Genomic DNA, 26,513 nt, shown 5'->3' on the forward strand with positions numbered 1-26,513 from the left:
TGGGTGTTTGTAACCCAATACATAATTTAATTTACTTTGAATTTGACAGTAGCCTCTTTTTCCCCATAAACATACACACCCCAAACTTGTATCGAAACCATGACCCTAAAACCGGGACACATTCCGAACCATGAGTAATTTGAACTAATGCACTCCTACTATATATACAGGATTGTGTGACTTAAATGTGAATAAGGCAAATAAGTCGTTCTGACATGCAAAGTGAATTGCGCAAGTGACTGCGCAAAAAGTGAAGCTTTGTTTGTCATTGTCACATAATTTCTACGATAGCAACACAAGCTTTGAATTGAGGCTTCATCTGGCATGCCCATTTTTGCTCGACACAAGCTCTGAAGCCTCAGTTCAAATTTAACATCATTTACTGGAGGACACTTTGATGACATGCGATTATACATGAAAATGTTTAAATACAGTGGCATTATGCTTTCTTTCTTTTTAGCACCAGTTTATCAGGATGTGATGATTTTGCTCTCTTCAGATCACTGGATGGAAACACTTCTTTATTCACAAATGTTTAATGCGATATTCCAATTATGCACATACGTTTAATACGTAACTTTGGATGGAAACATAATTATTGATAGATGAGGCACTACAAGATCCAGTACTTCTTTGTTTTTGAAAAAATGTTTGTGTTGTATGTGTGTGTTCCTTAGGCTTATTTCAGCTAAATATTTATTTCTTACTAACATTCATAAACATCATTTACTTAAAAATACAAACATGTACATACATGTTAGTCACATATTATTGTAGCACAATTGAATAGTGTGTTATGTGAGATTAGTCATTAATATGTTTTAAGCAACTGAAAAAAATCCCAAATTTAAGAGCTTGTCAAAATCTCTGCAAGTCTCCCAAAACCCTCAGACCCCAGAAGAAAAGAGAAAAATGGCATTTATGAAGGGTGGCATTTATAATTTTTTCCTTATTAAATGGGTGTCTATAAGTGTGCCTCAGAACAAGCATAACATATTAGAGGTCATACCTTCAGGGTATGTCACAGGCAGCCATAAGCAATGCTATTGGACCAGAAAAACTTGCTATTACCAGTCAGTGGCAGGTGGTATATGGGGAAGGACATTCTCATTATAGATGAAAATCTAAATGGATGTAGGATTTTCATTAATATAAATTCCAGTTGCTCAGTTTGCATATCACATATAGCTAAAAATGATAGGTTGAAGAGATGCAACTAAATCTCTCCTTTTATTCTGTTGCACAGGAAACAGTGGAATATGCCTTTCTGATCATTTTCACAATTGAGACCTTCCTCAAGATCATAGCTTACGGACTCGTCATGCATCAGAACTCCTATGTAAGAAATGGTTGGAACATGCTGGATTTTGTTATTGTCATTGTGGGGTAAGTAATCAGTTAGCCACTGATATACTTCATTTGATATTACGATTATATTGAAGGGGTCATGGTTTATGAGGGTTGCCAACTGTCCCGTATTTTGAGCCTAATTTATTTGTCCCGTTGGCAACCCTAGATATGACAACACATCAGTTACAAAAGAAACAATCCGTTTTTTCTGATGTCAGGATTTTTTAGAAGCCTTGAAACAATGCAAAAGAGCACAAAAGCACAATGTTTGTTTGACATTGCAAACTTACTGGTAATCTGATCATGATTGTGAACAACTACTCCCTCAGATATATTTGAGTTGCTCCTCTAACTGAACAGCAGTAGGTGGAGCCTATGATGTGTTGTGTCTTTCTGTGGGGCAGCTCAAATGAAAATGAATCAATGGGGTGGCCACAATGGCAGCGCTGTAGGGAGGTAGCTAGCTTTTGCTCTTCAGGAAACAAAGGTGAAGTGGTCATATAACCTGATATTTGGTGATAACTTGAAAACGATTTTGGAAAATAATATGAATCCTTGACAACTTTTGCATGAGGAAAAAGCAAGATGACAGTTAAACAACCTTGGATCAATACAATGTCTTCAATTTCATCTGATTCGATTGACAGATTTGAGGATGTCATGCCAGCCCCCAAACTTGTTGAGCTGAAATTTCAAGGAGATAGGGATCCACTATGGTTTGACATATTGAACATGAACTTGCAAACAACATTAAAACTTCAATGAAGGATGAGAACAAAGCTATTTAGTAAATCAAATTTTTCGAATATACATTTTAGAACAAACATGGAAAAGCAATTGCCTATGAATACAAGGAAAAGGAAATGACAGCATGAAAATATAAAACGGGCAGTTCTGGTTCTTCATTCTGATTGGTTGAAACGGGTTCTAAGCCATGATAAAATACACCGGTAAGCTCACGGTTCAGACCACATAAGTATCACTGCGCCACTGTTGCTGCGTACTGATTTATGAAAATAAACACCACAGTCTTTAATCATATTTTTAATTTGTCTACAATTGCACAATTAATGGTGATATCCAGATAAATGTCAATAAATATTGTTGAGTCATCTCGTCGATAAAGAGAAAACGTTCTCTGAGGAGTTTAAGTTCATACATCCGCTATTATCCACTGGGTGGCGATCTTACCCAACTTAAACACTGATGCATTCACTCAACACTGAAAAAACAGCGTGTAAGTTTTGATGGCTTTGAATCGGATCTCTTACAAAAGTTAGTCCGCTTCGCATCATGCCTAACAACGCCCCTTAGCTGTTATAAAATGCACTGGTAACCCACTGCTTCTTGGGGTTTATTGCTTTATTAGTTTACAGTAAATTCTACATAACAAAATAGTATGTACATTTAACCACCATGTGCGCCCCCTGCCGCCACATTTGGACACAATCCTAGAGGAAACACTGGTGTTTGTCTTTGTCTTTACATCTCTGTATCTCACTCATTGTCTGTCCCTGTGTCTATTTCTATATCTGAATCTAATATTTGTAAATGTGTATATCTAAAACTATGTTGCTATGTGTGTTTGTAGTCTTTTCAGTGTGGTGCTGGAGCTGATGACCAAAAATCGAGATGTCAGTGGGCCGTCTGGTGGGAAGCCAGGCGGATTTGATGTAAAGGCTTTACGAGCGTTTCGAGTTTTGAGGCCCCTCCGCCTTGTCTCAGGAGTTCCAAGTGTGTCAACATCTTCACCTATTATTTCAGCATTTGGGCATAACATGATATTGATGATAACAGACTGATGATTTGTTAATATGAACGACATCTCAACTGTCCCTGTGTGTGATGGTGTCTGTGTGTGTCTGTGTGTGTGTGTGTATGCAGGTCTACAGGTGGTGCTAAATTCAATCATTAAAGCCATGGTTCCATTGCTTCACATCGCTCTGCTTGTTCTGTTTGTCATTATCATGTACGCCATCATGGGTCTTGAGCTATTCATTGGGAAGATGCATGCGACCTGCTATCTGAACGGCACACGTCAGTTTCCTATCCAAGCATGTTAAAGTTATCGAAATGTTATAAAATGTTACAAACATTCAGTTTTTAGTTCAAAATACAAATGAAGAATGTATTCTCCTAATAAGCCATTCATCCTACAACATACTAAAGCTCTCGCTCGCTCTCTATCTCTCTTTCTCTGTGTTGTGGTTTCACCTGGACAGGTACATTAGCAGAGGAAGATCCCCGCCCCTGTTCTCTATCAGGTCAAGGCCGTCAGTGTCCTCTCAATGGCACTGTGTGCAGGGATGGTTGGAATGGGCCCAACAACGGCATCACAAACTTTGACAACTTCCTGTTTGCCATGCTGACTGTGTTCCAGTGTATCACCATGGAGGGCTGGACTGATGTGTTGTACTGGGTAAGATGTCATAACTGAGAAAAAACCTCCTGGCTTTTTTTAGTCAGGTAGGGAAAAGTCCTAGGAGGGGGAAAAACCCTTGAGAAGAGAGCCAGACATAGCTGATTCTATAGAGGATATATTATATAGTGGGTACAATTATATCCAATTTTATGGGAATTATAACACTTAAAATAATTATATTTATACGAATAAGTAGATTAAATGGGGAAGCCGGTGGTTGTTGGTCAGACATCGCTGGGTATCACGTTGAAGGAAGGCCAGTAGATCAGTGGTGTGATGACCTTCACGGCAGCCGGAACTGGGTCTGATAGCCGCATTCTCCTCTGGATCGATGACGAGACCAGAAAAGACAAGCAAAATCCTAGTAGCGTAGGGGCCGTTAGCATGTAATGCAATATTGTGGTTTAATATCCGCTCTGTTCCAGACAGGCTAACTATTGCGGCATAAGTATATTACCCAGACAAGTTATGTGAAAGCTTTGTTCCGGAAAAGCTAACTATTGCGGGATAAGTACATTTACTAGACAAATTATATGTGAATGCTTTGTTAAAGCATCATGAAACACTAACCAACATTTATTTTAGATGTTAACAGAGTTAGTTGTGTTACACATCATAGAAGACAATGTTAGCATCTGTTCATTTTCAGGAGAAAACTAGTAAATTTGTAGCTTTTTTGTGATATTTTTTCTTCTTGGTTTAAACTCAATATCTCGTCATGGCTGTGATGTTGTAAATTACTATAGCACATCGATGAGCGTCGGGGTCTCATTATTATTTATGAGAGGGTGTTCTTATCCAATGCAAAGATGTTTCGCTTTTGTGTGTGTGTGTGTGCGCGCGCGTGCATGTGCTCCGTGCAGCCAGGTCAGCCGGTCTGGGGCTCAGGACAATCACACTTGGATACGGTTCTGTATAGTGAAGTAAAATGTGAGTGTGCCATGATGCACATTCTGTTAAATACGTTGGATCAGCTATAAATTTGCATCGGAAAGCTACAGGGAGGCAGGTGGACCTTGTTCTGAGGTACCGTTTCATGAGGACTTTACCTTATCTTCAAACACACTATTATTTCAACTGTAACAGTTTTACTTGACCTTTGTTGAAATAGCCTCGTACACACTGCAAACTTTCGTGCAAGTTCTGGCAACAGTCAGCAAACACTCGTGCCGCTGTCATTTTCTGCACCGCACAGACTTTTTCCCTTTTTAGGCATTTATTTTTTCAGAAGAAAGACCTGTCATGTCCATAATGCACGTTTAAATACTTTATTAACTAGTTGTTCAGGGGTGCGTTTCCCAAAAGCATCGTTGCTAACCTCTTAGCAACTTAGTTGGTTGGCAATGGGAAATTGCATTGCAACCAACAAAGTTGTTAACGTAGTTGGCAACAATGCTTTTGGGAAACGCACCCCAGTTCGGTTATGTACACACTATGCAGAGTTTCTGTAAATGCCGTTGTCGGACTACCTGCATTTTGCGGTTGTAGAATGCGGTTGTCAGTCCCGAAAATTACTGAACTGTGTCTGTACAGAACATGATTAAGTTTTAAAAGATGACGTGACAACCAAATTTATATGCAGTGTGTACGGCCCCATTATATTCAGATTAATTGTTGCCGCAGTACTGCTATTCTTAAATTAAATCGTAATATTTGTGCCCCGCCCACTCCTCGTTGTTCTTACAGCGTCCATGCCCATTTAAGTTGTTTTCAAAATGATAGAGAGGTACACTGGAGCTGAAACAGCGGGTTTTCATGATGCTTTAAAGAGAAATGTCTTTGGTTTAGACTTAAATTGATCGACTGTGTCAGATTCTCAGTTTTTTTTGGCAAATCATTCCAGACCTTAGGGCTAAGTAGGAAAAGAATTGACCACCTTTAGATACTTTTGATACTTTAGGGATAATTAACCAGAATTTTGCGACCGCAGTGTACGTGACTGTATTCTGGTAGTAATTCTCTAAGATAGGAAGGTGCTAGTCCATTTAAGGCTTTATAGGTAATTAGCAATATTTTAAAATCTATGCAATATTTAACTGGTAGCCAGTGTAAAGCTGCCAAAATTAGGCTTATGTGGTCATACTTCTTAGATCGATTGAGCACTCTTGCGGCGGCGTTTTGAACCAGCTGAAATGTATTTACCTGATTTGCGTGACATCCCCCTAGTAAGAGGTTACAATAATCTAATCTTGAGGTCATAAAAGCGTGGAAAAGCTTCTCTGCATGTGATTCAGACAGCATATGGCATATTTTTTTTAGATATTTCTAAGATGGAAGAATGCTGTGCAACAGACGTTGGAGATATGACTATGCTCTCGAACATCACACCTAGGTAATTGACTGTGGAAGATGGCACCACAGTGCAGCCATCTATGGGAAACTTATGACATATTTTGTTTGGAGCGATTTGGTTCAATAATAAGTATCTCTGTCTTATTGGATTTTAGCATAAGTTATTTGCCATCCAGTTACTAATATGGTAAATACAGTCTGTTAGCTTAGAAAACTGGTGGGTTTCGCTAGGATGTGACGAGATGCAAAGCTGAGTATCATCTGCATAGCAATGAAAACCTATGTTATGTTTCCTGATAATGTCTCCTATTGGTAACATATATAATGAAAACAGGAGAGGACCTGGAACTGATCCCTGTGGTACACCGTATTTAAACTGGGAGTGATATAACTCTTCCTCATTTACATAAACAAAGTGATAGCGGTTGGTTAGATACAATGTAAAGCAGTCTTATTTTACTACTATTTTAGAAAGAAAAGGGAGATTTGATATTGGTCGAGGTGCATTTTTCTTAATTAGCGATCTAATAACTGCCAGTCTGAAAGCTGTTGGAACATATCCTAGTTCTAGCGATTAGTTAATTATATTTAGTACTGGCTCTGAGACTACAGAAAATACTTCTTTTAGTAATTTTATGGGAACAGGGTATGCACAATGATGATTTGGATGAATTTGTTATTTTCGAGAGTTATTTTCCTCTATTTTAGCAGCTTTAAATGACTCAAGATGTTCATATGGTAATCTAGGGTTAAATTTACTATTGGGTAGAGTGTGGCTGCTTGCCATAGCTTTATTTTTTTTATAACCACAATTTTGTTAGTGAAGAAGTTCATGAATTCGTTACTACTGTGTTGGGTGAATTTTAAGATTTGAGTTTCATCTGCTGATGTATTGATGACCTGAGCCCTGGATAGTCAGACATTATCACAAGTAAGACACTTGGTCAGATTTATAGAGTACATCACTTCATTCCCGGGACCCCCTTCCAGAAAGTTTTAGATGTCTCTTTATTTAAAACACCTGAACCAACTCATCAGCCTCCTTCCAGAATGTCTCCCTAACCAGCTAATGAGTTAAATCAGGTGTGTTAATTAAGGAGACATCTAAAAAATTCTGGAAGGGGGTCCTTGAGGACCAGGGTTAAAGAACATTGTCCTACAGAAATGCTTCCAATTGTCTATAAACCCTATGTTATGCTGTGAGCACCACTTTGACATCCAGCCATGAAGTAACACTAATCTATCATTCGTCTCATCACCCCCGTAGGCGGGGAGGGGACCAGAGCATATAACATTGTCTGATATTGTTTTTGCAATTTCACACACATCTTTAACATTATTTTTGGTGATCTCTGACGGCAGAGTCTGGTGTCATTCGTGCCAACGTGAATAACAAACTTAGAGAACTTGCGCTTAGCATTGGTCAGCACTTTAAGTTTGGATGTAATGTCAGACGCTCTGGCTCCCTGTATACATTCGACTATAGTGGCTGGTGCCTCTATTTTCAAGTTCCTGAGAATAGAATCACCTATAACCAGGGCACTTTTAACCGGCCTCTCAGCTGGTGTGTTGCTGTGGGAGGAGAATAATTTGGAAATAATTACAGGAGCGTGTGGTGTGTGCCGAATGTGACTATGCCACCTGACATTCACCCAGTTAGTCAGCTGCCTTGACTCTGATGTCAGAACCAAGCCATGTGCATTACCCTTAACATTAGGCGCATCCGAAACAGTGAGTGTGTTAACATGCACAGTCTTACGCGGATTATGCTTAATGAACTGTTAACGTGTGGTCATGTAAACGCGTAAAATGGTTTTCTTTTATCGGGGAAAGTCCATAAACGGTGTTGTCCATGTGCGCCTGTCTCCGCTTGTGACATTTATCTTTAAGTAAGCGCAAAGTAACATATATTTCTCAGTTTGACTAAAGCAGTTGACAGAAACTGTGAAAAAAAGCTCATGTTACATTTACAGGTTCTGAAGAAATACAACAGTACAGCTTAAGACAGATATGCAGTCGACTATTATGTACTATTGGCGGTGACGTCACTGCCTGCGAAAAACTTGACAATTCTCCAAATCTCATGTAAACGTAGTTGTCTGCATAGCCGGCTTATTGATTTGCATGTAAATGTTTTCTATAATAAACCGGTTTTGTATGTTATCCGCTTATTCTGTGCATGTAAATGCACTGTGTTTGTAATATTAACATTATCGGTCTTAATATGCTCAACTAGCGTTCGAATGCGTGCCTCTAGTTCTGTAACTTTCTTTGTCAGCCTTACTACTTCTCTACACTTGACGCATGTTAAACCATCTTTGCTGATGGAAGAAGCTAAACTATACATGAAATGCAGGTTACATTAACAAGTGGAGTCTTACCGCTTTCATGCCGGGCAGTGGAGACTCCCTCCACCAGATCAATGTCTGTGAAGCTGCATCGCGTAAGGGACGAGGTCCTCACGTGCTCTGTTCACTTTTGGAGGTCTGGGGCAAGGGTGATGTTAGCCACGCTGTGCAGCACGCTGGATCTACGATACCCGGGCAGCTCCTCCACTGCTTCCCTCTCTGGTGAGGACAGTTCTGAAAAACATACATTGGATAAATCTGCCATTAGACCGGCAAGGTAGGCAGTTTCACAGTAAATGGATATATGCTAAGCCCAGGTGTTACTAGTAATAGATCATTTCGCTTAGTAATACTATTTAATAATGTAAAGGTGAAGTATTCCTGAGTTAAACTAATATGTTATATTACATACATAGGAACAAGGTAGTAAAAAAGAGGATTTAGATTATAAACTCTACAGAACTCCAAGCTTGGGTAATGCAGTAGCGTTGATCCGGAACAGGAAGTAGTCCCGAAGTGTGTGTCCGTCTGATATCAGTCATATAGGCTACTAAAATAAAAGTGATGTGCTTTTATATTTTATTTGTCGACATGGCTCGTAGACATCGACTGTATACAAATATACTTTCATCAGGTAAATTGCAAATATGAAGAACTCCTCACTGATGTTTACACTTGTTTTCTCTTCCACTTTGTGCTGTTTTTCATAACACATACACATAGCTGAGTAAATGTTAATGTGATTGAGACTCTAAGACTGAAGGGATAAAGTCAAAAGACCACAGAACAGCAGGTCACTCTTTGTATATACACCACCAGACTTGGAACAACAACAACCGTAAAAAAAAAGAATTAAAGCGAGTGTTGAACATGCCTGTTGCCTGGGGAAAATGCATTTTCTTCAAGAATGTCCATCAAATGAAATTTCATTTTAGCTCTTTTAAATTGTGGTTGGATAGCTCTGAGAATTATTTGTGCTGAAAGTGAGCTGTGTTAAATAGACCTGTTGAATAGACATTCAATGTGTTAAAATTGGTTTTAAAAAATCAGCAAATGTTCAGCCGAAAGGGAACACTGGGATATAAATGCCCAGAGTAATAGGATAACAAGACCGATGAAAAGTTTCAGGTGCAGGATTACATAGGGCTAAATCAGAGACTGTGTTTGTGTTTCAGATGAATGATGCTATGGGCTTTGAACTGCCCTGGGTCTATTTTATCAGTCTGCTCATCTTCGGCTCGTTCTTCGTCCTCAATCTGGTGCTGGGAGTTCTTAGCGGGTGAGCAATCATTTTATTCAATGCCCATAGAATTCAAACATCTAATGCCATTAACAAAAAATATATAAGCATGTGTTTCCTGATTGTGTCATTGCTGTTTGTATATAATCTCTTTTACCAGTGTTACAGTATTGAGTGGTTTGTGAGCCCCCTGCGGCTCGCCAAGCTTTAATTTGTGGCTCTCATGCAGGGTGGGGTATTGAGAACCGGTTCCATTTTAGAACCGTTCCCACGATAGGCCGCGCACTTTGATTCCGTTTAAAGGCACTAAAAGCGAATCTGTGTGATGTCCCTTCCTGTTGACATTTCGAAGTGTTGTCAACTAGAACGGAGTGTATCTAACTCCCCCCCTCTCCGTGCTTTCTGAACGAGTCATGAAAAGCCCCACTCCCAAATCCTTCTTGTCGTTTATTGGCTGGAACACTTTGTTATGTTTCATGGTGGTATGACCACTCCGTTTATGTTGCAGTTTTCGAAGCCTGGGCTGTTTGCAGAGACCACGTTTTTTTTACAGTGTGTTCAGAGGACAGGCAGCTAGCAGATAGTGAGATGTTTACTATATGAAACAAAAAAAAATTATGGCCTAAAATGCGTGAATTTACTTAAAGCACCTTTAATGATTCCTGACTTTTTCAGTCATTCTTGCAAGGCGAACAGCACTGAGCGTTTTACAGTTGTATCTATCTGCCAGGACCTGCCATAAGAACCTTCTCTCATTACGCACTTACACAGTTCATTACATTCAAAACTATGACTGCAAAAAATTTTACAAAAAAAATTTGTAAAACTTTGTGAAAAAGACTGTAGTATTGCAAAATGCAAAACACATGGTACGAATATTTTGTGTCCTTAACACTTTTGCTTCTACACAGCGTTAATCTGTAGGAATTGACAAGCCATAGCTTTGAGGTATAGCTCATAGCTCATTTTTAAACAGTCACTTGTTGCTACCTGGTGTACTAATTTATTCAGTATTTTATTTGAAAAGAATCTGTTCACTGTAGGCATGAAAGGTTTTATTCTCTCTTACTGTACATTACTGCCTCCAATAGCAAACTGCCTGTTATATTTTTTTGTTTTGTGTTATACCTAAATAGTTTTGGTTTGTAATTCTGATCATTCCTAAATATTATTTCATTTTTAGATTAATCGTCACATAACAGTTAGTCAGCCAGTTATAGGATAAATGTGGCAAAAATAAACTAAATTTCTTGAAAGTATTTTCTCTTTTTTTCTCTCAAAAAATTGTGGAATTGGAATCGCTAAAATTAAAACGAAACCCAACCCTACTCTCATGGCAGTTAATACTATGGTGATATGATCATGCACGCAGACGCTCGTTCTGTTTTTTCTGCTCTGGATTTTTGCTTTGTTAGAAAACCATACCCATTATATCAAGACGCTTGTCGATTAGTGTTCAACTGCATTCAGCACTGCAGAGAGCGAATGACAAGTGACTCCAAAGTACCGTGAGATCAAATAGCTTGTTATGCTAGCAAATTGGTCTATGCTGCACCTAAAGAGTAACCTTCCAGTCTCTCTTGTAAAGCCAACACAAAAGTGCCTTAAACTGCAATTCATCGACTGGCTGCTGGAGGCTGGCTCCAAAAGGGAGTCAATCCCCATAGACCCCCATGTTAAAATTCCCAACTTAGCAGAAACAACTGTGGGGGGGGGGTGATTTTTTTTTGTATCTCATCTGTTTAAATTCAATTAAGATTTAAGTTCTGCATAATAAAGGGGGTGGCCACTTCCACAAATGCTTTGCTGTTGCTGTCACTACCCTCGAGCAAGGCAGGCATTCTCCCAGCAATCAGGCACCTCAGCCCCACCCATGTTGCGCCTCTTTGCCACTTTTCGGTTATCTGTGAGTGATGAACCTAGACGTGCTGCCAAGGTGCCGATCGTTTTGCCGATTTTATCGGCCGATATGAGCGTTTCGCAGATATATCTGTATCGGCATATAAGCCGCAGATATGCAGCCGAAATGAAAGTTTCTTACAGAACACATTAAATTGTTTTGAAAGATGTAAGTACTTGTATGTCCAGCAGAGCGCGTCCTATTGGTTGCTAATGGTGACCCAGGTCACTCACTGTAGTGACACCAGCCAAAGCCCCCTTCACTTCAGTCAGTCTCTCAGTTCAGGTGGCAGCAGTCACGCGGTGGTATTAAGACGCGCTTTGTTCGATTGTATTATAAGTGGATGACAGAGACACATTCCTGTTTACATTTGGTGTTTTTAATCAGTCTCTTTTGTCCACTTGCAAGTTGTTAAAAACACAAGGGGGAGAAAGGACGCTTTTAAACTGACGCGCAATCTGTGGGAGTACAGATGCTTGTGTTGTTACTGAACTTCACACCCTCGCTAAACAAAAGAGGCGGAGAGCAGATGCTTTAGTTTTATAAAAGTTTATAGTCCCGGCAGAACACTGTGGGTTCGCGTCATAAAAACGTTGTGCAGGACATTACACATTAGCCTAAACCAGACAGGCATTGTCGTCTTAACAGTAAGTTGCTAACTGGCATGCGATTTTTTTTCCTCGGGAGCAAATCGTTCATGCTCGTATGGTCGCGGCTCGCACCGTGTGAGAGGAATAACGAGCCGAGCCGAGCCGAGCAGGTTACGAGCACCTTACAACCTCCTGATAATTTTTAAACATGTCAAAAAAGTTTGGGAGCTGTCGGTATAAATTCGTAGTGTTGGTGCGGGTGTACGAGATGATCTGACAAAGCACTTGAAGTTGACCAATCAGAATGTACAAAACGCAGAAGAAGAAAGACAAATGTAGCACTGCAAATCTTGATGACTACTCTATAGCTGGCTATGTTTCGCGCACACACACACTCCGGTGACCGGACATCATGACAAATATGACAGGTCCTCTCAGTGACGACCTTATGATCAGCTTCTTTGCCTGAAAAAACCTGTCATACGTGTTTTTGTGATGTCGGGTCACAGCTTTGGATGTGTGTGGAAACAGGAGAGAGTGTAGTTGTTTTAGGCTATACCGCTGTTCTGATAAGTGCTACATTAAACGAGGCTTTTTGATATTAAAACTTTTTTGTTTTACTTGTTGATTTCTCTTTACTTGTTAATACGTTTTATCATTATTTACAATGTAAACATAAAATAAGCCAACTTAATTATGTAATAAATAAATATAAAAATTATTAGACTCCGTGCAGAGACCACTGGTTTAAACAGTACAGGATGTACAAAGAATGTCGCAATTTTTGTGTAATCCAAGCTGTGCCAAAGTTGCTGTAGTTTCATAAATGATTGGATATTAAGAGGGCTGTCGCGACAGAAAAAAGCAACGGAATGTCCATGTTTAATAGGCTTAGATATGCATTTATTGAGAGAGTACATAAACATGATGATCATATGCGGAGACGATGTTTCCCATCTTATTATGGAGCTTCTGCTTTAACAAGTGAGCTTGTTCGGTATTTTTACCCACATATATATATATTTTTTTACATATTTTCGACCAAAGGAACAAATGATATAGCCCAGTGTAAGTTATATGGTAGCCTTAGCTTGTTCTGAAATGAGAACATTTAAATGACTAAAAATGTAGGCTATCTCTGAAACTTTATTTAAATAATGATTAATTTGTTTTAATACTATATTTGTATTGCTATGTATTAATTTACAAAGGCCTACTGTGAAAATGCCCTATATTAATATGCAATGCCTTCTGTATGGCATTTATTTGTGCAGTTACAGGAGCATAAATGCTGTCTCACTTTTACTTCAAGACACCGCATTGACCGAACATTTGCACATAACAAGCCTAGACAATGTGCTTTATATTAAATTAAATTATTTTCGTTTTACAAAGTAATATTTGGCTATAGATGTGTTGTCTTAATAATTTAATTATAAAGGGAAAGACGTGTAACGTTAGCTTGCGTTTTACCTCATTGCTCCTCATTCTGCATTTACAAATAAATAAATAGGCCCACTGAATGTGTTTTTTGAACGGTCATATTTATAAAAAAGCAACAATATATGTAACATTAATAATAGCAATATAGATATTTACTTGGCACTACAAACATGATATATTAAGACGGTAAAACCGCATATGCGCTAGCACGAACAATCACTGCCAGAGAAATTCCTTCACCGCCACAGAACTAGACCTATATTGCAATTTCGGAATGCATAAATAGAAATACAAAAGAACAGAAATTCCAGGCTGTTTTATATACTAAGCCAATATCTTTACCCTATTCTTTTTGTTTTATTTTTTTGTACATTCTGCCACAACGAAAGGAACCCCCTTTCATCCTCACAGGTGTGAAAATGCTTACGTCAGAATTCGTCAAGTCGTACAGTAAAATCTGTGTGACTGCGTCCGAATTGTTTTCGTATAAACTCACTCGTGTCGTGTGCGAGAGCTCACGACGTTCCGACCGTCAGAATTCGCACCGTGTACGCCCAGCTTAACTTACTGTAAAGTTAATAAACAATTACTCCATACGTTTCCTTTTCAATACAAGTCCAATATAACGTTATTCTCGTCAAAACTGCCGATTATTGATTTAAGAAGTTTTATATATTTTGTTGTGTTTGTGTCATACAAATTTCCACTTACTATGGTAAAAACAAATATGGGTCAAGTTAAGCAATGATAAACTCGATCTAAAACAGTATTTGCGGTCTATTTACCTACTTCACAGTTGATCTTGTTAAATAACATTCACAACAAGCTGCCGCTTCTACTTTTGTTTGTTTACTGGGCAAGCTGCTGCTTCTTTGACTATTGGACTGCTGCTGTTGGTTACACATGTGGATACTGCCTACTAGAGGTCTGCATGTGTAATTGCAAGTCGATACAGATGACTATGCAGAAGTGTGATTAAAAAATTGACTTGTTAGCTGCGGCTATGGCGTAGGTCTTATGCAGAACTATAATGAACACTTAACAGAGGGTGTGTGTTTTGGGTCAAACAGAGAGTTTTCTAAGGAGCGTGAGAAAGCAAAGGCTCGTGGAGATTTCCAGAAGCTGAGAGAGAAACAGCAGTTAGAAGATGATCTGAAGGGATATCTGGACTGGATCACACAGGCTGAAGATATTGACCCTGATAATGATGAAGAAAGAGTTCAGGAGACCAAACACAGCCGTATGTACACGTACGCACACACTTTCAGATGATGTTTTGTTTTTAAATCGATTTTATTGAAACCCTGTCTGCATTACAGTACACTGTTAAATATTTCCCTGTTAAATAACAGGAAATTACTGGCAGCAGGGTTACCATTATTTTCCTGTTATTTTAACAGTTAATTCATGTTAATGTTTTTTTACAGTGCACTCCCCGTAATGTTTTTTAACAGTTAATTCATGTTAATGTTTTTTTACACTTGCACTCCCCGTAATGTTTTTTAACAGGAATTTACTGTGAATCACAAAAAATACAGGAAACAACTGGCAGCAGTGTTACCATTATTTTCCTGTTAAATCACCATTTATTTTGTTTCCATTAAATATTGTTAATTATTTTTATCATAGTAACGTGTACCACTGAGTGTTATAGACATTTTTCTAGCTTGATTTAATACAAGAATAGGCATAATCCATCAGATAACACTTAAGTAAAAGAAAACGAATAGTCCGTGTTGAAATTAACTTTTTTATTGTAATACAAACACTGTACTTACAAATGTAGGCACACATGAATCAGACAAATCACAGAAATATATTGTATATCATGTTCATTGCTGACATAGGGGTCGCTGGATGGAAAATAACAACTGCGTCTGTCTTAAACTAGCAAAGACACTTGCGTTTGGCTTTGCATTGTGTCAGTGCAAGATAAAAATGTTACACATAGGCTCAGATTAATCACAATCAAATCTAATTTTCTCATGTTCATGGCTTAAAAAGTAGCAAATACATTTTACACCCAAATACATTGTTCATTATAAAAATTTCTGACCCTCAAAACAGTGTTACCTAAACCACTAAAATTCAACATGTATGAATACATTAAAACTGATACTTAACTCATCATCAATAAAGAACAATAAACAAAATAAACAAATAAAAAACAGTGTCACTGCTTAGACCACTAACCATTTTCTCAAAGCACACAATGAAGATCCTTTGCGAAGTCTCGGGTCTGTATGAGAGAGAGAGAGAGAGAGAGAGAGAGAGAGAGAGAGAGAGATGAGTTCCATAATTTTACATTTTTAATCCAAAATGTATGGCTTGACCTAACAAAAGCTAATGTATACATCTTACTCACCATTTTCAAATGAAATCCCACTAAAAGTCCATGAGCTTGCTCAAGAGGCTGGCGACATGTGAATTGACAGTTCTTCTTTTTTCCCCCTTTGCAGCATTTGTCCCTTTTTTGGTCTCTGAAAAATTATACACTTGTTAAAAATTGAGTAATTCACACAGACTAACAGCACATCAAAGACAACAATTGTACATGAACTATCCTTAACATGCACTTACTGATTTTCAAAATCAAAGTTAATTGCTAAATCTCATCACCAGACTCTACTACTAGTCTACTCATTTTCAATATTAAAATATGTTATTACCTTAACGAAGAACTGTTGAATCATCCCTCTATCATCTGTGTGTGTGCACGTTAGCGCTAGAGCGCGCTGCGACGCTACGATAGCATTTAGCTTAGCCCCATTCATTCAATGGTACCATTTAGAGATAAAGTTAGAAGTGACCAAACACATCAACGTTTTTCCTATTTAAGACGAATAGTTATACGAGCAAGTTTGGTGGTACAAAATAAAACATAGCGCTTTTCTAAGCGGATTTAAAAGGGTAACTATATTTTATGGCGTAATAGCACTTTTGGGAGTACTTCGACTTGGCGCAGTAACACCCTCCCTCTCCCATTATGAGAGTGAGAAGGGGAGCGGACTTTTCAGGCGAGTCGAAGTACTCCCAAAAGTGCTATTACGCCATAAAATATAGTTCCTCTTTTAAATCCGCTTAGAAAAGCGCTACGTTTTATTTTGTACCACCAAACTTGCTCGTATAACTACTCGTCTTAAATAGGAAAAACGTTGATGTGTTTGGTCACTTCTAACTTTATCTCTAAATGGCAGCATTGAATGAATGGGGCTAAGCTAAATGCTATCGTAGCGTCGCAGCGCGCTCCAGCGCTTACGTGCACACACACAGATGATAGAGGGATGATTCAACAGTTCTTAGTTAAGGTAATAACATATTTTAATATTGAAAATGAGTAGACTATTCCTTTAAAACCATGCTTGAGCCACAGCTAGGCCAGAAAAAATTTAAGTGTTAGCAGACAATATCTTACCTCTGGATGAATTCAAGCGTGAAAACAGGAAAAAAAGACGCCAGCCCTGTCACAAAGGTGGACTGGATCCCTTCGCAAATTTGGCCCTCAAGGCTGAGCATCCAGCGCTGGAAGCGTCTTCTCGTTTCTCCTAAAACAGAATTTTTTTTAACTATGAAATTTCTGTTTTAGCTTTAATTTTGAATACAGTTTAGTTTGATACCATTGAATTCACTACATACAACACTAAAGACAACTGTCATATCTAACACCAACTTACCAAGAAGTATCAGACGAGGAGTTGCAGGTATAGAGAGTGAACTCTCAAGGTCAGCTGCAGTGGGATATCCCTACATAGAACAAATTAAACACAATATTAATGACATAAGACCATCACTGAGTGAGTGAGTGAGACAGACAGACAGAAAGACAGATGAGAAAATAGATAGATAGATAGATAGATAGAGAGATAGAGAGATAGAGAGATAGAGAGATAGAGAGATAGATAGAATGAGAGAGATAGAGAGATAGATAGAATGAGAGAGATAGATAGATAGATAGAATGAGAGAGATAGATAGATAGATAGAATGAGAGAGATAGATAGATAGATAGAATGAGAGAGATAGATAGATAGATAGAATGAGAGAGATAGATAGAATGAGAGAGATAGATAGATAGAGAGATAGATAGATAGAGAGATAGATAGATAGAGAGATAGATAGATAGAGAGAGAGATAGATAGATAGAGAGAATGAGAGAGAGAGAATGAGAGAGAGAGAATGAGAGAGAGAGAATGAGAGAGAGAATGAGAGAGAGAATGAGAGAGAGAATGAGAGAGAGATAGAGAGAGAGAATGAGAGAGAGAGAATGAGAGAGAGAGAATGAGAGAGAGAGAATGAGAGAGAGAATGAGAGAGAGAATGAGAGAGAGAATGAGAGAGAGAGAATGAGAGAGAGAGAATGAGAGAGAGAGAATGAGAGAGAGAGAATGAGAGAGAGAGAATGAGAGAGAGAATGAGAGAGAGAATGAGAGAGAGAATGAGAGAGAGAATGAGAGAGAGAATGAGAGATGGAGAAACAGGATTAAGCAAGTAAGAAACCATTCAAATTTCCACCTGGTTCTGAGATATGGGATATCTTGAACAGCAGTGTTATCAGGGATGGTACCCTGCATCTGTAATAAAAATAAATAAATAAATAAACAAATGTAAACATTGATCTACAACTCAATGATAATTAAAACAGCAAAAAAATAAAAATAGGATGCACTATGCCAATGCAATAAAAAAGTGAATAGCTGTTAACATGGCTAGATACTGCACTAGCCCGATCAGTAGCCTACTGTTTTTGCTGGATTTACCTGATATCATAAAACATATATATAAAATAGTCACAACAGCATGTATGGTAGCCCAAACAGCTATAATTCATCAAAGACAAGCAACTGTCATGAATTCATTAAATAGAGTTTTAGACCAACTATCTAGCACAAGAAACCGCTATCAGTAAATACATTTATAGCCGTTTGATTTTCAGGATGAATCTGCTTTAACCAGATGTGCACATGGCAATAATGCCACACAAACCAGACCACAGGAATAATAAACGTTATAGTTGTTTATAGATTTGGATCGTACTATACATAAATGGACATTAAAATAAGCGCATTCTTAAATTAATGGACAAATCATCGAAATGTTGCTAGCTTGAATCACCTTGCCTTATTAGCTAGCTAAGTTACTTCATTTCGTGTGGTGTAAGTCCCCGTAAAGCCGTTGCGTTTAGTATACATCACTGATAGATGATTAAAACTATGCATGACTTTTAAGAAACTCTTTAAACTCACCTGATTTTTGTGATTTTGGTCAATGACCGCGATCTTCCGACATGGTTCTCCGTGTTCGTCGCCGGTTAAAATGCCGCCTTCTACGTTACTTCACAGGATGCAAAAAAATACTGTATGAACATGTTATTTCAAATAGTGCCGCCAAATCAAGTGGCGCCTGCCGTGCTGCGTGTCATACGGATATTTACACCGTTTTCAAAAAGAACAGGAGAGACACACACATTCGGAGCGCAGTTACTCAATAAATGTATAAATAATAAATAATAAATGCCGTCTCGCGTAAAATCCGGAGTGTATTAATAGGGTAATAAATATTATACCCTCGATAACAAAGACATTTGCGTATGAACAGAAAACATTGAGGTGTAAAATAACAGGAATGAGGTGTTATTTAACAATAAGATGTTAAATAACAAAAATGAGGTGTTATTTTACATATATCTCCTAAAATTAACAGTAAGGCGCAGTTATTAAAAATAACAGGTTAATCATGTTGAAATTTGGCCGTAAATTAACAGAAACATTTTACAGTGTAATGTAGAAATATGATTGTATTGTATCTACAGCATGCATTCCCGCAAGTGAGACAGAATCTATAAACACAGAAAATCCAGAAGAGGACGAGAGGATCTTGTGCTGTGGACCTGTCTGGTAAGCTTCCAGAGATCATGATGAGATGTTTCTCCAGCTCTTAGCTTACTGTTAGCTTGTGTCATGACATGCTGTGATGCCGTATCTTTCACTCTTTCAGTCAAAAACTGACAAAGTCAAAGTTCAGGTTAGTAGCTTAATGTGTCAGTCTTGCATGTGCCCCTGTCTTATTTGTGTTTGACGTCACCTTACGTTCTGTTTCAGAAGAATTTCACTGTGCGTGTGGTTGTGTTTTTATAGTCCTGCTCTCATGTATTCATGTTCAGTTTATAACTAAGGCTTTGTGGCTTGTATTTTGTGTTTGATAGGAATATAATTACAGAATACTTTTGTCTGTGTAATTGATAAGCAGTGCCCAGAATATTCTTCTTTGGTTTGGACATAAAGGTATTCCAGAAAAAAGTTAATTTACTCATTAGCGCTTGGTTGAATTGATTATATCAAGCATCGTTTACTGAAGATGATCAATTTCAGGTGAATGATTAGTGCAGTCAACCCAAAGCATTGTGTGTACTTGTGTGTTTCTACATGTAAATGATTAGACAAAAATGTGACCAAAGTAAATTATAACCTCTAACAGCAAACACTACAATGAACAGCTGCAGTGTTGGGGTAACGCATTACAAGTAACGTGCATTACGTAATAATATTACTTTTCTGAAGTAACGAGTAAAGTAATGCATTACTTTTTAAATGTACACATTAATATTTCAGTTACTTTAAAAAAAGTAATGCTAGTTACTGTTTTTAGTTTAATTAATTTGATTAAAAAGTTATGTACCGAATTATGTTAAACGTAGTCACATTATGCACTATGTGTGAGGGCCTGTGTGGGAACCGTTTGAGTCAGAAACTGAGATGGGAGGCCAGAGCTCGACATTTTTTTGATGAAATATGCAATTTCTGAATGCAGAACTTTTCAGTGATTAAAAAACACATGCAAGGGCTGAAAGAGATCAAGCAAAAAAGTAACGCCAAAGTAACTAAAAAGTAACATAAGCATTACTTTCCATGAAAAGTAACTTATTGTTGTAATGCTTTACTTTTAAAAGTAACTTTCCCCAACACTGACAGCTGTACTGCATTTTCTTGTAATGTTGCTGTTAGAGCATAAATAATACCTGCAGGATTATAAAGCTCAAAGTTCAATGCCAAGAATTCGCTTTTCAAAGACTACAGAGTAGGGGTGTGCAGCGGATCAGCATTTGTATCTGTATTTGTTGCAATCTCAAAATAATTTGTATCTGTTTGTATTCGGATGGAACCGAAAGTGGGCAGGTCTTAAACCAGAAGTTTGTCAAATTACATGAAAATGGCATTTTAACTCTTTCCCCGCCAGCATTTTTAAAAAAAGTTGCCAGCCAGCGCCAGCATTTTTCATGATTTTCACAAAAGTTTAATGCATTCCATAAAATGTTCTTCTTTAAATATATAAACAAACAATATATCAGATGAAAGAACAGACCCTCTTCTTTCAAAAAAAAAAACAAAAAAAATTTCATCCTACCTTCATTAGTTCTCTTGTAATCACCACTCAAACATGGGTAGGTTTTTTTTAAAAACACCCAATTTTGAGCAAAAAGCTGAGAATTCCATTTTTGCGAAGGACTTTTGATAGAGATCAGATGCAGAGCGATCTTTTAAACATACACAGAGTTCTTTCTTTCATGTGAGGCGCTACTTCTGGGTTGTATAAGTTGCTAAAGTGTGCCACCTGGTGGAAAATAGCGGTATTGCGGAAAGACGGAAAATCTCGTCATTGGCGGGGAAGCGTTTTCCCTTAATTGACGAGATATCTCGTCAATGGCGGTGAAAGAGTTAAATGCATTCTTGGTTTGTATTATAGATATAACTTAAATAACTAAATGCCTATAAAAATTCTATTAAAAGCAATCATACAAAATGTAAATCGAAAAGACAAATAACATGATTCTCGTTACCAATACGCATGAAAAAAGAAAACGTATTTTTAAAAAAACATTCAAAGCTCCATACAGCTTGTGCCTTTGTGCTATGCATCACTGTATTGTAGAATTAAAATATCAAACTTGATAGCCCGGACAATACTGTACATCACCTTTAAGCCTTTATTGTGTCTATCTGCAAAGTTCCATATATGACCCATGCTGTCTAAATGAGTGGGAGGTTTTCAGAAAAAATAAGTAGCCTATATTAATTCCTCTTCTAGCTATCCCAATACTCTAGTAATTAAACATCTAAAATGATCTTTATTTTGTTTTTTGAGCGGTGCACCGTCCTACATGATTAACCTAATACTACAAAGATGCATGTCCATCCACAGGCACCTCTGAAATTTTGGTTTCAGTTTAAAAACATGCAGGAATTTAAAAATAAAATGCAGGACTTGCTTGATGTTTAAAGAGTTATTAAGGGAGATAAAGTTCGGGAACTGATTTGTTAAAAAGTTATTACGAACGACAAGACTTAGGCTGACTAACTGATCCGAAACGCACAGACGCACAAGTTTTGACAAGAATTCATGAGAGCATAATAAGCATTACAAGAAACTTGCTGAGCTTATTAATATCTATGTCTATGTACAGCGTTTGTGCGAACAAAACAAAATGTTTTAAACGTTCTCAATCTTAAAGGTGCAATTTGTAAAATATCTGCAGTAAAATGTCCAAAAACCACTAGGCCAGTGTTATATATTTTGTCCAGCTGATTACTATCAATATCTGTAATGTTTTCAACTACTTGTAAATCGTGAGAAAATTTCCATTCAAAACATTGACAGGAGACTACACAGCCCCGTGTCAATGATGTTAATATCCATGTGACCCTTTGTCACCGCCTTTACTGACGTAAAAACCACATGACAACAGTGGTCGAGTTCAAAAAAATAAAATGGCGGCCAAGGAAGCGACTGGAGCACAAATTTAGTGTAAATAAACGTAAATTTTCACTTTTTACACATTTTAATTGCATTTCTAGCGAGAAATTAGTATTGTAGTTTTCAAATATGTGATTAGTTATCACAAAGGCGCTCTCTGTTTATATTTCAAACACGCTGCCTTTGAAGTGCGTCGGAAAGCCTTTCTCTGAGCTGCCTTCAGGCCTCCGAGTCCGAAGTCATTTCCTCATGAGGCAGCAAGGCAACAAGTCACTGCCTTGAGTTTTCGGACACAGCGAGCCAGTGTCCTGGACAAATGCGGAAATATGCGTCGGGCTACGCGCTTGCTTATGGACTTATGGATTACTTTTTACCGTCTGCCGCTCGTTGTGTCAGCAAAGACAGCTCCCGTAAACTAGAGAGGATCAATTTGTTGTTGCATTATCTGGATGGAGAGAGCTTCACGACAACATTTAACTAGACCGATATTCTGATCCTGCTTGTGTTTTACACAATGGGTGAGTTGTTTTGATTCGTAACCCTTCAAAAAACGTATGCTATTATATTGATCACAACATTAGTGTGAAGATTGTAATCAGCGCGTCTTCACGCGGATGATATGCACATCAAGAGGTTTTGTACAGCAATATAAATGGTCATTTTAAGACACTTCACAATAAGATTTGTACCGTCAATACATAATGTGAAAAATCATTGTAGATTGTAAGTTGAAAACTTAAATTCTGTGCTGTGTTAACCATCGAATTTGGACTAATACTGTAACATCTATGACTAAAAATTTCGTTTTGAACATCACATATAAACTTACATAATGAAATAAACAATGTCATCAAACGCAACATTTATAAGACTTGATTACCTTATCAGTCAACGTGATTTCTCGTTCGCGTCTGATTGATGGCCATCAGCGGAGTTAAAGACTACAAATCCCATAATTCCACGCTGCTTTAAAAGCGTCATTAAACAACGTCATTGTTATTGATTTGAACTGGCACCATCTAGTGGCGCATAAATACAAATTGCATCTTTAATCGAAACAAATAAATAATCAGATATTTGTTTAAAATTTCAAATAAACATATGCTCTCTTATTTAAAAATCAGTTTTGACCATTGGTTCAAAACAAGCAACATGATTTTAAACGATGAGGTAATTAGAAACATTTAATTCAAATGTTTTAGTTATTAATTTACTTTATTTTTGTTAATTGCAATTCATGTCACAGTAATCTTCAGTTTAAATTTTGCTTTTAAAATGTTACATTTGCATATTTTATCTATTTTCTTATTTTATATTCACCTAGAAGTACAATAAGTAATTAAAAGATCATCTGTTACCGGAGTCTGTAATTATTAACAAACATTTTATTATCAGAGTGCAAAGGGTCAATTATTTACTGTGGGTTTAAAAGTTTGATATTAGCAGCGTTTTTAAGATTTTTTAATTAATTCCAAAAATGCTTGGGTTTCTAAATAAGAGACATGCAGAAAATGTAACAGAGCTGGCGCCAGACCATAACTAACAGCTGGGCATGTGGCTTCCAACGGGGGCACTCAATTAGCAACAATAACTTGCAAAAACAAGGCATTAAAACAACAAATACTGTGCAAGCACACACTCCTACAACTGGTACAGACTACACAGATACAGGTACAGATACAGCTCATTTCCCGTATAAAGTGCAGAAGATGACAAACTATGCGCAAAAGTTAAACTATTTTGAACTTTGACCGCGGTGTGAGCTCAAGCTGCGCTCGCGCTTTGCTTGCCACAACAACAAACCGCCCTCGTGCGGCGCAAGCCATTGAAATGAATGGGTTTCATAGCGCAGCGCACACACATCCTATGTGAAAGCCGCTTTACCATAATCACGTCGCAATGCTGTTAACGGTCTATAGCCAAACTTCATATTTAAGCTCATGTAAATTAAAACAACGCTAACTTACCTTTAAAATAGCAGAAGATGGTGTGTACGAACATTAAACTTCCTTAAAACAGTGTTCTGTAGATTTGAAAATTCCACCTTGACCTCTAATCTCGGAGTTTGAGCCAGTCTGTGTTTGCATGAAGTCAGATGGAGCTGGCGGTGCTGGTTCATTCTAAATGTTCTATTATCCATAATTTACTCGATCCATAAAATGCAGCGAACAAACACGTTGCTAGTATCAAGACGCTGCAATACAACCAATCAGAGAAACGGGTCTATTTTAATAAAATAAAAACATATATCAAATATATTTTCCTAATTTGATTACATTAAAAGTCATGAAACATTCAATGTTTAATTTATTTTAATTATTATTGATATGTATTAAATTAATAAAAAACTGTGTAGGGGGGCACGGCCCGCGAATGCCCCCCCTTGATGCCTGCCCTGAAATGTAATCCATGTCATTTCATAGATTGCACACAAGATTAGCACAAATGATTTCAATCTCACTGCACTGCCTAATATCATTAATTATGAATTAAATGTACAAAAAATGAGGAAGAACTGATGTACCTCTCAATTGGCGCAATACAACGGAGGAGTCGTAAAGATTGGACCTAGCCTACTGAAGCAGTCTAAACACACGTCGCAGGGCTCGACATCAACGCTTGTCTCCTTATTTAGGGACAAGTGGATTTTTTAAAAGGCCAAGTGAAAGTCAATTTTACAATCACAAAGACGCGATAATGACAGACATCTCTCAGTGCATTAACTAATATTAGCAAGATTTAAATAATGTATTCGTAAGTGTTAAAATTAAGATAAAAAAATGCTTTAAGTGCAGTTCCTTGTTAGTTCATGTTAACTAATGTAGTAAACTTATGTTAACTAATTGAACCTTATTGTAAAGTGTAATTATTTGTTAAGTATATTAAAATATAAAGATTACTTTTACTATTTATATAAGCTGCTTATACTATTTATGTAAACTGTTTTTATTTATATTCCATTGCAGTTCAAAATGAGTCTAAAGCAGCTAGCTGGCCTGAAAATTATGCACATGAAATTAAACTTATTGAACTTACCCCAACATGTCTTTTACAATAATTTAACCCGCCATAATGCTAAGGTCAGTGTTACAAACTGTACAGCGTGCAAGATTGCCATTATTTTAACTTTTATAAGACTTTCATGTAGTCTGGTGAAAAATATCTTTTGGGGCGCTCTCCCTCTGCCATGGCGCTTCTGTTTCTAGATACACTGATTATTTTGGTTCGGGAGAAGAGATAAAAGCCTGCCCACTCTGACAATTGATTGGCTGATTTACCGAAACAGGCCAATCAGGATGCTCTCTGTCTTCCATGAGACACACACACACACGCCAGGTCTTCCCCTCCCTCTCTGCTGTGTGCACGCTCCACGGTTTAGGGCATAGTCTTAAACCCAGAAACCTAGCAAAACGTTGTGCACCGTTTTGATCTTGAACGTGCCCCAGGTGAAGGGAGACAGCAGGCTCGTCCAGGGCGCCGGGACTGACTAGTGCGACTACACCGCATGCGATATGCCAACCAAAGTGATGTATTTTAGTGAATTTATATCAAAACTGTATGTGAGGTGAAAGTTGTTATTTTTGTTTTAACTATCAGTAACATTTGAATCCATAAAAAACCTATTGATAAGTAATATATTAGTAAATTTATAAGTATACGTAATTTAATTAGGAATACATTGTAATAATTTTTTTACCATCCTGGGCACACTGGCCTGTGTCAGTAAAGTAAACATAGGCTAACTGAATATAGGATCATTTTAGTTAATTAACTAAAGGCTTATCAATAATTAGTTTATTAAATTAATTCACAATATGCACACACTTATTATACACTTAATATGCTGAAATACAACATCAGTAATGCATTTTGTAAGGGTTTTATAAATTATATAGGGATGGGCGGGTGGGCGGGGCCGAGGGCGAGGCAATCAAAGGCGTATACTTCATGATTAAAATTAAAATATTTTTTTAATCACAAAAATAAAACTTAATTGCGACCCGTCACAGAAACCAGTGATTCAAGTCAGCAGCACAAGTTTTGAGATAATGAAAAAGTTTTTTTTTCAAAATGTGTGATTTTCGTTTTATTGCAGAATCTGTTAGTTGAGATCACGAAGAAGCCTCTCCATGTTAGAGATAGCAGTTTTTAAAAGCGTACATTTTGCGGTTGAAATAGGCTT

The 26,513-nt window shown here is 37.5% G+C and overlaps 1 protein-coding gene and 1 long non-coding RNA gene across 2 annotated transcripts in view; one reads left to right on the forward strand and one right to left on the reverse strand.

Moving 5' to 3' along the window:
- cacna1db (calcium channel, voltage-dependent, L type, alpha 1D subunit, b) overlaps positions 1-26,513 on the forward strand; it is a 216,090-nt gene that overhangs the window by 20,218 nt on the left and 169,359 nt on the right. Inside the window, exons 4-11 of the mRNA XM_065247770.1 lie at positions 1,247-1,386; positions 2,942-3,084; positions 3,235-3,387; positions 3,573-3,769; positions 9,588-9,691; positions 14,656-14,825; positions 19,392-19,476; positions 19,577-19,603. Of these exons, the coding sequence (XP_065103842.1) occupies positions 1,247-1,386; positions 2,942-3,084; positions 3,235-3,387; positions 3,573-3,769; positions 9,588-9,691; positions 14,656-14,825; positions 19,392-19,476; positions 19,577-19,603 (1,019 nt within the window). The remainder of the gene's footprint in view (positions 1-1,246; positions 1,387-2,941; positions 3,085-3,234; positions 3,388-3,572; positions 3,770-9,587; positions 9,692-14,655; positions 14,826-19,391; positions 19,477-19,576; positions 19,604-26,513) is intronic.
- Positions 15,023-17,330, reverse strand: LOC141283010 (uncharacterized). The gene is made up of 4 exons (XR_012337968.1): positions 17,260-17,330; positions 17,001-17,130; positions 15,951-16,065; positions 15,023-15,824 (listed from the first exon to the last, which is right to left on the reverse strand). It is a non-coding gene; the product is annotated as an uncharacterized lncRNA (long non-coding RNA).

The sequence above is a fragment of the Paramisgurnus dabryanus genome, chromosome 11, assembly GCF_030506205.2.
Source record: "Paramisgurnus dabryanus chromosome 11, PD_genome_1.1, whole genome shotgun sequence".
NCBI lineage: Eukaryota > Metazoa > Chordata > Actinopteri > Cypriniformes > Cobitidae > Paramisgurnus > Paramisgurnus dabryanus.